Genomic DNA, 11,487 nt, shown 5'->3' on the forward strand with positions numbered 1-11,487 from the left:
GCTCTGTATTTAGGAGGAGTAAGGTGGTCCAGGAGAGTCCCAGAGGCTCTAGCATTTCACTGGAAGAAGGTCGAGTCCTCTGTTTTGCTTATACCAGTGACAGCATGCTTCCTCCGACATTGACTGGCTGCCCCTATTTCTGCTTTAAAAGCCATGTCTGTTCCTAAATGTGTCATGTGTCTCACCCCTGGTCTTCATCATGCCAGAGAACTCTAGAACAACCTGAATGTGTACATTTCTGTTCAATTACAAGTACAGTCTGCTCCGTTTGGGTTGCTTTTCCTTCCCTTCTTGACTTTCTTGGGATTGCACTTAAAAAAAAATGTTTTTACTTAGTTACAGAGGAGATGACTTAGGATCCTAATATCATTGTTATTTAATGCGATATATAATTTTAAGTTGGAATTTAATAGTTAATAGCCGTATAGCAATGTAACTTCAGATTTTAATCTATAAATCAGAGTGAAATTTAAAATTTTTGATTTATCCCTGTGGTTTTGAACTGGGGCATCTGACAGTGTCTGCAGACATTTCTGGTCATCAGAATCTGGTGGATGATGCTGGGAGCATTTGGCTGGGAGAGGGTAGGGGTTTGGGCAGGGTAGGGTGGGGATGGGGTGGGGGTTGCTTAACAGATTAAAGAGTGGTGCTGCTCCCCATGCAGAGGAGTCTGGCTCCACTTTCAGGGTTGCCAAGAGTGAGAAATGAGGCAGCCACCTAGAACTGTTAGAAGAAAGCTGGTGATGCCGGCTCATGATCCTAGAGACTCGCTTGTCTGAGGCAGGAGGATCACAAGTTCAAGGTCTCCCTAGGCTACAGAGTGAGATCAAGGTGAGCCTACTACTGTGGGCAGCTTACAGACCCTATCTCCAAACAAGTGATAGACAGGGATAGGGATGAAGCTCAGAGGTTGAGCTCAGCAACTAGCATTATCTCTAACTTGAGGCTAAGTGAACACAGTTTTCTTTCACTTGTAATACAGCTTAATACTTAAAATCATGTTACTTTTTCTGTTTCAGGCTTCAGTGAGGGGACATCTTAGAGAGTCATTGTATTTCTAAGTCTTCAATATTTACCCCTCAGGACTTTTGACCCTCTTACCATATACATTTTGGACATCAAAATGGAAGATGTTGAAGAAATTTTGGACCAGTTATACAAGAAAGTACTTCTTGGAGCCACCCTTGAGGATGACATCCATGGTTACATCTTTTATCTCAACCCAAACCTCTCAGAGCAAGCTGGCTATACAACCCCCTCTTTAGCGCGGTCAGATGTTAATGATGCTCTTCATGGTGTGCCAGGCCAGCATAGACCATCTTCCAGTGAATCCACCACCCTTCCTGAAGCACGGGAGTGTGCGAAGAGACACTTCCAGATGAGCAGGGCCCAGGAGGTGGCACTCCTTCAGTTAACAGTGATTGACCTGCTCCTGAGCCGAGTGCTGTCTACTGAAACCAAGGCCCACGCAAGGAAGGGGTACAGAGAGCTGACTAAAGCCCTTTTGCAGTCAGCTGGAGTCGATTCCAAATTGGTCAGCCACGTTTTCAGTGATTTGGATACGGTGTCTAGGCTTTTAGGCGTCAGCAGTGTGATGACCCGTGCCTGTTTTGCTGCAGGTCTGCATGCTCCAGAACTCAGATAAGTTGTTGTCTCACATGGCTGCCAAGTGCCTCTCATCGCTCCTCTATTTCCAGCTGAGAGAGAAGGTCAGTAAATCATAGCATAGTTATTTCTCTTTCAGTTTTCAAGTTGCTCGTTAGCATTGACTTTACTCCTTCAAATAGTTGAATTAGTAAGCTATTCGCACCCACCATAATGTGCAAATTCAAAAATTGCCGCACCAGAGTGGCCTGGATAGCCAAGATTGGTGGCGGTGTGTGTGTGTGTGTGTGTGTGTGTGTGTGTGTGTGTGTGTGTGTGTCTGCGTGTATGTGTGTGCATGCATACGCGTTGGGATTGAGACATGGAGACTTCTTTTCAGGTGGAAGAACAGCAACCTTTATTTTTCCCTGACTAAAAGCCTTTTATACCTCTACTGCTTCTGTGGAAAACCTCCGGCCAGAAAGAATACAAACATTCTTGCCAATTACAGACCACAAGGAAGTTCTGCTGTCAGTCTGGGGAGTGAGGGCAGGTGGATCACAACAACTCCCCCCACTTTATTTTATTGTTACTTTGGGTGGAATATCTTGTCTGTTGTGGGGAATAGCCCTCTAATATTCCCTATCTTAGGTGGGGAATAGCCCTCTAATATTCCCTATCTTAGGTGGCATCCTGCCCTCAAAGTATTGCCTCTCTGTGGCTACCCAGGCACATAGCCCTAAACCAAGTATCTCCAGGACTGACAGTGCCAACGAGCCAGACCAGCGCTGCAACCATCTAGCATGCACTAACTGGGTGGTAAAATTAACAAAAGCAGTATTCCAAACCCCTCTCATATGACAGTTGAGTGCCATAACAGTAGCAGAAGCATGCAATACAGTGCCATGAGTAACGTACATAACATGATAAGAGCTAGCCATTGAAAAGTCCAAAGATCAGTCTTGCTTCTAAACCAGAGCCACTTGTTGGTTTAAGGTCAATATCCAAAGCATTGCTGACTCTTTCAGCTACCTAGTTGACAGTCTCAGTTGTCTGCAGTCTGGGAAAGAGCAACTCTGACAGCAGTATCTGCCATGGCAGAGATAGCAATAATGGCAATCACAGCTGCAGTGATTCCAAGGTCCCTCTTCTGCCAATCTTTTATGGTCCAGCACTTTTTGCCATGTTTTCTGATACTCCTGACACCTCCATGGTGTCCCCCAGGCTGGGCACCAACTGGGCCAGGGCAACATGCCTAGCAAAGCTCTGCTCCAGCTGCCTTCTGGCCCCAGATGCACTCTTTCTGGGTCCAAACTGCTGTACGAAGAGGAGCAGAACTCAGGGAAGTAGGCTAGCTGCTCCTGCTCCAGACCCATTGAAGGGGCCCAACCTTAACAATCTTTTAGGGAATTTGGGCATCGTCAACCTGTTTGGCTATTTCCTGCTGAGTGGCGAGTGCTGCATTCTTAGGGGTATTTTACGTCAACATTTCAGGAGGTCTTGCAAGAATCTATAGGTTCTCATTCTCTGTGGAGACAAAAGCAAAACCTCTTTTCCAAAGCATCAAATCATTAGGCCCATATTTTAAAGTCTTAGCAGTTCCCAGAATCAAATGTCTTTCTCCAGTCCAGAACACAAAAGACAACACAATCAACACAATAACATACATCTGTACATATTCTATCTTTTGAGGGCCTCAATTCACCGTATTGTCTCCTCTTTATTACTTCCCTACTGGCCAGTCACTGGAGCATCTCTGGGGATGAAGAAACAAATACTCTGACTTGGCTTATTAACATTTAAGCCCCCTCCCGTAATAAATCAGGGGCTAACTTGAGCTGTTGTTTGTACAAAATCTTTGGCTGTCTTCCTTGTTACTTCGGTGCCTTGTTGCTTTAAGAGTTTCAGTTACTTTTTGAGGCCTACAATTCACCCTCACACCTCCTTGTACTTGCTAGTCTTTTGGAGGGTGTCTCTCAGAGTATCTCTGGGGATGAAAAAAAAAATTACCTTCCCAATGCACTCCTCGATTTAGCCAGCAGACGGAGCAATCTCGTTCACAAATCCCACTTTCCAGATCTCGATAGGACCTCCACTTTGCCGCACCAGCACAGCCTGGATAGCCAAGACTGGCAGGGGTGCCAGGATTGAGACACGGAGGCTTCCTTTCAGGTGGAAGAACAGCAACCTTAATTTTTCTCTGACCTAAAGCCTTTTATACCTCTAGTGCTTCTGTGGAAAACCTCCAGCCAGAAAGAACACAAACATTCTTGCCAATTACAGACCACAAGGAAGTTCCGCTGTCAGTCAGGGGGAGTGAGGACAGCTGGATCACAACAAAAAATAAGAATAAAATAAGATCCTGTCTCAATAAGGAGAAAAGTGATTGAGCAGGACACGTGGTTTCAGCCTCTGGCTGCCTGGTGTACTTCCACACACGTGGTTACACAGGGGCTTGCGAGTGCACACAGATCCAGGACCTATTAACTCCACACTCTCACTGCTTGCTTTTAAAGTAGTCCTTTGAATGTGAATACTGTTTATGGCAGAACATTTGGAAAGAAGGATAGTGTTAAAGAAAGGCGTACACATTGCTACACCATTATAAACAGTGTGGATCTTTTCATGGTCTTTTTGATCCTTCGCTTACATGGTGTGTTACTTTCCTGCCTGAAAGAATATTAGAATATTTTTTCCTTGTTTTGTCAAGTATGTTCATGCTTTTTTTTCACATAAACAAGTAAACAACGTTTTGTGGTATTGTATTGTGTAATAAGTAATTTTTTAATTTTATTGGCAAAACAATTATAACAACCCTTTTGTTTTCTCATTTGTAGATGATGTTAAGTGATCCCTGGGTCACTTTTTGCCAGAAGCATCTCTCTGAATGCTCTGAAAGTAGAGAAGCAGTGCACTGCCTTTGGATTCTCACAGTTGTAATAAAAGAAGCCTTTAAAGATGCACAGTCCCAGCAAGCAGGTAGAGATGGCACTGTCCTAAGGCTCATTCCCTCTCTCAGCAGCAGTGTGTTTAAAGTGAAGAATAAAATGTATGCTATTCCTCTTCACTCTGGAAGTATGGAAGAATGTGAGAATTGCTCCCCGGAATTTTTTAATTGGACATAACCTTGGTGTGTGTGGTGTACGTATTTAGTGTGGGGTGTGTGTGTGTGTGTGCGCGGGCGCGTGTGTGTGTGTGCGTGCGTGTGTGCGCGTGCGTGTGTGTGCGGGAGGCCAGAAGGCAATGTCAGGAGTCTTCCTCAACTGCTTTCCACCTTGCTTGCTGAGATAAGATCCCTCACTGACTCTAGAGCTCATCAACTGGGCAAGACTGCCTGGCCAATGAGCTCCATCTCCACCTCCCCAGATGTGGTTACAGATGTGTGCCACCTTGTCTGGCTTCTGCATGGGTGCCAGGGATCCTAATCCAGGACCTCGTGCTTATGCAGCAAGCACTTTACCAAATAAACTATCTCCCCAGCACTGAAGATTATCTTTTTAGAAAGAAATTAAAACTTAGTCATTAAATATTGCTTACATAGTCTGATACTATCCATATTTATAAAGCAAACATTAACTTTTTGTGATTAGCTGTTAATCTGGGTACCTTCATGTGGTCTTATTAGAAGTGATTGTTCTTAAACCTATTTTTTTATCTTACAAAGTGATGTACATGCCAATTGAATTGTAAAATTGTGTTTAGAGAAAACTTTTGTGTTTCCTGTTTCTTCTAACTACTATTTTTCTAATTTCAGAAATCCTAGAACAGCTCTTGGCTCCTTTTGACATTACTTTTGAAGTGTTCTACAATTCCTTATTTTCTCAGCATTTTGGAAACTTTCAGAATCTCGCTAACGTGGTCAACATCCTGGTGTGCTTCCTGGAGCTGCTAGAACTTCTCACAGCCTCCAGAACCCACCTGAAACTGCACTTTCGAAGCCAAAAGATACTATTTTTGAAACCCCGTGCTCTAGATATTCTTGCCTGGCCTATTCCAGCTTTTGTTAAGAGGAAATTGGTTATAGTCATCAAAAAGTGCCTCCTTGGTAAAATGGGAGAGGACCTCTGCCGTGGATCAGTGCCTGCCCTGGTGTCACCAGACTATCTTCTGGACAGTGACGTGCTGGCCTTAGCTGAGGCACTTCTGTACAGGGTACATCTGGGGTTGTGGAAGGAGTTGTCTGTTCCTGGAAAGCCTTCCTGCTTTGGAGGAGACGAAGTTCAACCTGGATGCCGACCCAGGCCTGGCCCTGATCACGTCACCCTGAGAGCAGCAAGCTTAATTACTTTGAAATCCTTGGAAATCAAGTTCCAGAATTGTACCTCAGCAACTGAAATGGAAGGTAATTCTGCAGACTCATTTTTAGTCAGAGCACTATGCAATTAATTGTTCACTTAAAAAAAGTGACTCATGATTATTGAGTTTAAGGCGAGTGCCATTTCCTTAATCTATTTATATTTTCCTGATTAAATTTACTAAATACTTTTTCAAAGGGAACAGGGTTGTGGGGGACTGGAATTTTAAGAAGCTTCTTAGCTTTTTTGTATAATTAATATGCATAGAATAATGAATACAAAAATAGTTGCTTTTGAGTCACTACCAAGCAAGTAGAAGTCAGTTGACATTTAATAATATTATTCATAAAAGCTCTATGACTACGTTCGTTAGTGATAATGAGAAGTTGTGTTGAAGCTAGTACGGAAAGTTCTGTAGGTAAAGGACTTGTTGCACATAACTTGAGGGTGACAAGCTCAGCATGACTGGAGGAGCGGCTTTCAGTGTGGGTGTTGTAGAGGATGTGTCTTCCATCTCTAGAGGAGAGCAGACAGTGGCTGTCTCCAGCTAGCCACCTTGACCTCTGGGGCTCTCCTAGACATCATTTTCAAGGATGTTCTCATTAGCGCAATTACAGTTTATGACACTAGGTGGCATCTGTTACATAATTCAGAGGTTTGCATTGCAGTTAAACTCCAAGGTCCTGTCTGGGTTTTTGCCATACTTTAGTTCTTTATCAAGCAAAAGGAAGATTTTTCTGTTGTGTTTGAAGCCATTTCTTTTTATGGTTTAGCGGTCTGTAGTTAGCAGAAAGCTGGGCTTGCCAATGAAGAGATTATTGTTGTCCACTCAGTAGACATGCTTTCGTATTGAAATCACATATTTATTTTGTGGACAAACTGTGACTAGTTTTTGGCAGATGGACACCCTGACTATATGTCTTGAACAAGTGTTCCTCCATGAGTCACCTTGCTATTCTCAGGTCTTCATTTGTGAAAAAGCTAATCCCGACTCTAGGACCCGAAGGTGTGGATTACGATAGTGCACTGACAGATTTGCATACAGACGAGATGTTATTTGTGTTTGTAAACATTACCTGCCCTTTGAAATCGCTGTTGTTTGAAGTTGACTTGCAGAAGTTCATGTCCGAGTTACTGACCTTCTTAAAGCCTCACCTTCAGCCCCCTCTACAATTCCTCAACCCGTGTGAATGGCTGTCTAGGGTCTTCATAGAGCAGGATGATGACATGCTGGAGGCTGCCAAAGCATCCCTGAGCATCTACCTCCAGTTGACCAGGTTTGTGTATTTCAAGTACTTTTGACTGCCTACAAGCCAGAGAATCAGGAGACATGCACGTCAGAAAATGTGTTTATGCCTGGTGCATTATTTTTGTTTTCTACTTGGATAGAACTATTTATGGTTTCCTCCCGTTTAACTCCACCTTACATGAAAATGGATGCTATGTGTATTATCCTTAGAAGCAAGCAGCACAGGGATAGTAAAGCAAGATCAGAACCCCTGGGTTCTGGTGTTGCCTATGGGGGTCAAGGTAAGCCAGTGCCCTCTCTGAACCGCAGCTCCTGGTTAAGAACCATGTTCTTAAAGCCTCCAAGACTTGCTTGTTTGAATTAAGCTTCTAGCTGGTGACCCTTGCCTTGGTCAAGAGAATACAAATGGAAGCAGCCAGCGGAGCCTCTCCAGACGTGCACTCCAGGCTGCTCCCTCTGGAGGCGCATTGCTGCGATGCTCCACTCCTCCAGGCCACTCCCTCTGGAGGCGCATTGCTACAATGCTGCTGCCCCAAGTCTGTTTCTGCTTTACACCTGCAGCAGTGTCTGGAATGGCTTCTGAAGCTGACAGCCAATGAGCCCTTCCATGCTGTCTGCTCGGCTTCATTTCCCTCTCCCCTGGCCTGGGAGAAGGGCTGTCTCACTGATGACTGGCGACACAGCCTTCCTTGTGCTTGCTACATTAGGACCCAGCTGGCAATAGCTTAGTGTTTGGGGCCAGTTTTCAAAAGGTTCTACTCGAGAAACAGAATTCCTACATGTGATTTCAGTTAGGCTCAAAGATAGTGAGATTTTCCTACAAATTTAGACTACATATTCAAGAGTATGTGTTGATTTCACTCAGCACTGCCTTCTTATGCCTGTTCTACATGAGCCTCACTCCCTTCAGGTCACTGTTTCCAGAGAGGTAGATTTTTATGCCATGAGTTCAAAATAAAAAATAAAATAATAAAAAAAAGCCATCCTGTTAAGGTTTTCTTGTTTGTAAATGACAGAAACCAATTCAAACTGGTCTAAGCAAAAATAGAATGTTTTGAGGCCTGGTTGAAAGTTTTTTGTTTTTTGTTTTGTTTTGTAAGACAGGGTTTCTTTGTGTGTCCCTGGCTGTCCTGGAATTTACTCTGTAGTCCAGGCTGGCCACGAACTCAGAGATCCACCTGCCTCTGCCTCCTGAGTGCTGGGATTAAAGGTGTGCACTACTACCCAGCCAGTTGAGAATTTCAAGGGCATCAAACTGACATCAGATATAGCACTGTGTGTATGTGTGCATTTGTGTGTTTCTGTTTGTCTATGTCTTTTTGTGTTTGTGTGTCTGTGTATGTATCTTTCTGTGTGTATGTCTTTGTCTTTCTCTCTCTGTGTGTGTGTGTGTGTGTGTGTGTGTGTGTGTATTCCATGTATTCAAATCATGCCAGCCATTATTTCCCCTGCTTATGTTCTCACAGCCTGATTCCTTCTCAGGCCTGGCCATGAGAACATGAGAAGCTTCACCCTTCCTTTTCATCAATTTTAAAATCGAAATTTCCCTTAGCCATAGAGATATCTCGGAGAAGATAAGATTGTGAAGCCATGTTCTGATTGGTCAGTTGGGGTCACATGTCTACCCTGATATGGCAGTCTTGAGCCCCACCTTAAACATGGAATAAATTGTCATCATGAAGAGGGGCTGCTGATGTTAAGGAAAGGACCCTTGTGCAGACAAAATCTGAAACTGGTTGGTCTTGAGCAGATTTGGTTTTGATTTCCTCTTAAAGTGATTTGGCGGGTGAGTGCTGGTGTCTGTAAAGCCCCGTCATCCTGAGCTCTCCCTTGTCTGTGTTTGCAGAGGCAGGGACGACACCTCTGGAAGCCTGACTCAAGAAGATGAAGCATGGACCTACTCCACTCATAGCAATGGCTGTAATCCACACTGTATTTTCTTGTTCTTATTAAAGAACATAGTGTTCGACTCTACAGTTCTTCTAGACTTCTTGATTTCCTCCGAAACCTGTTTCCTTGAATATTTTGTTAAATATTTGAAATTGCTGCAGAAAGACTGGCATCACTTTCTGTCCGTCTGCAAGTTCTTTGATGCAGCTGAATCACAGTGTGGAGCAAACACTCGTGATCCTATCCCCCCACTTGTCCACGACAGAAGCACCAGCCACACAGTACCTCATGCTCTGGCTTCTCCTGTTGGCCACAGAAATGCTTGCCCATGGGTCCCCTGGGCTTCTGATGCCCGCTGTGAGCCCCAGAATCAGGTGGTGATGCCCAAGGAAACTCACACAGTGCCAGCTCATGGCCCACCTTCCCAGACACCACGGAGTCTGGTAGATTATGACAGCTCGGAAGATTCTGATGAGGAAGCCACAAATCAGCATTTAGCAAACAGCAAACAGACTTCTTTATGTCCAGAAATGAGCAGAGAAACTCAAGGCCTGCCTAGGACATGTAAGGACCAAAAAGAACTTAGCCTGGAGCCTCAGCTGAGGCCTCTGCTTCCTCAAGAGTCTGGTCCTCCCTTCTGTGCTGCTGGGGAAGTTGCTCCCGATGGGGCTGTCTGGGAAGTGGGACTGTTTTCTAGAGCAGTGAAATGCCTGGAGGAGCTACAGAGTGCTATTTACCGTTTGCAAGAGAAAAATCTCTTTCCTTACAACCCAGCCGCACTTCTGAAGTTGTTGAAAGGGGTGGAGGCGAAGTGCGATAAAGCGTGAGCTCTGGGTGACGGCGGCAGTTGGTCCTCGGGTTTGCTTTTTTTTATATAAACTGCATATCTGAGTTAAATAAAACCAAATCAAAGCTGCAGAAATGCTTTCCTGAGTCTCTGCTTTACGGAGCAGCCCAAGAAAGGTCCATTCCATGGCAGGTCACGTGGTGCAGCTGGGCAACAACTTAAGTATGCTAGTTCAGAATACACAGAAATGGCCGTGACAGGTGACTGCGTATGTGTAGCCTAAAATGAGTGAGCTGTACCATGTTAGCTCTAGATGCCAGAAGCCTAAACCGAGATGCCTTCCCTGCTGTTGCTGCTGGTCACCACAGCACTGAATGTCCCTTGTAACTGTGTCTCTCCAGCCAGCGCTTCATGTGGCATAGTCCCTGTGTGCATGTCTGTCCACTCCGTGTCTGAATCCTGTATGACCTCATCTTTACACCTGCAAAGATGTTACATCCCAGTAAGGCCACATTCATGGGTTCCAGATGGATATGAATTTGGGGGAGACACTAGCCCAGTTCAGTTTTATTTCTCTGAAGTATTTACATACAGCAATGACTAAGAGAAAAACTTTGTGAGTCAGGGTCTTTATATGTATCCCAGGCTGGCCATGAACTTGCTATGTAGTCCAGGTTGGTCCTGAGCTTATCCTCCTTCTGCCTTGGCCTCCCCAGTGCACAATTAATAAAAACCTCATTGACAGCCTCCCATCCACTGTTACCCACTCAGCTGCTTGCCCTTATTTTTGTTTTGTTTTGTTTGTTTGTTTTGGCAAGGGCCTTCCAGGTTTCAGGTCCGGGAAGCTGTCCCAGTTGGTTCCGGACCATTAGTTCTGACTGGCCCTGTGTTCTCTGCACTTGATTCTGTCTCTAGCATAGCATCTGTCACGTTACACTTGAGTCAGCGGTCGGCGGTCTTTCCACCTGTCAGGTTCTTTTTATATTGTCCCCAGTGTCCAGCAGGTGTCATGCCACAGACAGCACAAATGAGAGGAGATTCGTCTGTGGGAGCTGGAGAGTGTCCTGGGGAAGGCAGATGTGCAGAGAACTAGAACTTGAAGCTTATATGCACTCCCTGGATGCCAGCTCCTCGTCAAGGTGTTCTTCAGCTCCCAGAAGGGATGGTAGCACTGTGACTAGCCCTGTTTTGCCGATGACGTCACTTGCAAGATCACCAGCTGAAAAAGCAATAGGCTGAGCCGAGTGGAGGAGGCATCCAGGTATTCTGGCCCCAACATCCTTCCATACCTCTCTGTGATTTGTTTCCTGTTCTTCGTGGATATGGGGAAAGCGGAAATTGGTACAGCTGTTAGTGTGGTGGTGGGGGTGAATAAGTGTAGTGGGAGGGTGGGATAAGTGTGGCGGGGGTGGGATAAGGTCTAGAAGAGCAGTCAGGGCAGATGACCCAGATGACCCAGGTCAGATGACTGTGGGGCTTGAGTCCTCTCTGTAGGCAGTGGAGAGCTGACAGGGCTTTTGATCAAATGCAAGTAAATTCCATGACAGTCATTCCATGAACCTAAGACACTGTTCTAACCAATGCTAGCGGAATAGAGGTTTATGTTCCACAGGGAGTGTCTTTGAACTGGTCGACACCAAGTATGACGGATGTTAGGAGCAACACTTGCACGGAACGACACT

The 11,487-nt window shown here is 45.0% G+C and overlaps 1 protein-coding gene across 6 annotated transcripts in view; it reads left to right on the forward strand.

Moving 5' to 3' along the window:
- Lins1 (lines homolog 1) overlaps window positions 1-10,606 on the forward strand; it is a 29,062-nt gene extending 18,456 nt beyond the window's left edge. For 5 of the 6 annotated variants that reach the window (XM_075952658.1, XM_075952656.1, XM_075952659.1 and 2 more), the window contains 6 exons: window positions 1,020-1,534; window positions 1,620-1,709; window positions 4,422-4,563; window positions 5,339-5,926; window positions 6,985-7,156; window positions 8,975-10,606. In XM_075952658.1, the coding sequence (XP_075808773.1) occupies window positions 1,124-1,534; window positions 1,620-1,709; window positions 4,422-4,563; window positions 5,339-5,926; window positions 6,985-7,156; window positions 8,975-9,845 (2,274 nt within the window). In that variant the 5' untranslated portion in view covers window positions 1,020-1,123 and the 3' untranslated portion in view covers window positions 9,846-10,606. The remainder of the gene's footprint in view (window positions 1-1,019; window positions 1,535-1,619; window positions 1,710-4,421; window positions 4,564-5,338; window positions 5,927-6,984; window positions 7,157-8,974) is intronic. The other variant, XM_075952660.1, reaches the window with a different exon arrangement.
- The last annotated feature ends 881 nt before the right edge of the window (window positions 10,607-11,487 follow it).

This window comes from Microtus pennsylvanicus, chromosome 18 (genome assembly GCF_037038515.1).
Source record: "Microtus pennsylvanicus isolate mMicPen1 chromosome 18, mMicPen1.hap1, whole genome shotgun sequence".
NCBI lineage: Eukaryota > Metazoa > Chordata > Mammalia > Rodentia > Cricetidae > Microtus > Microtus pennsylvanicus.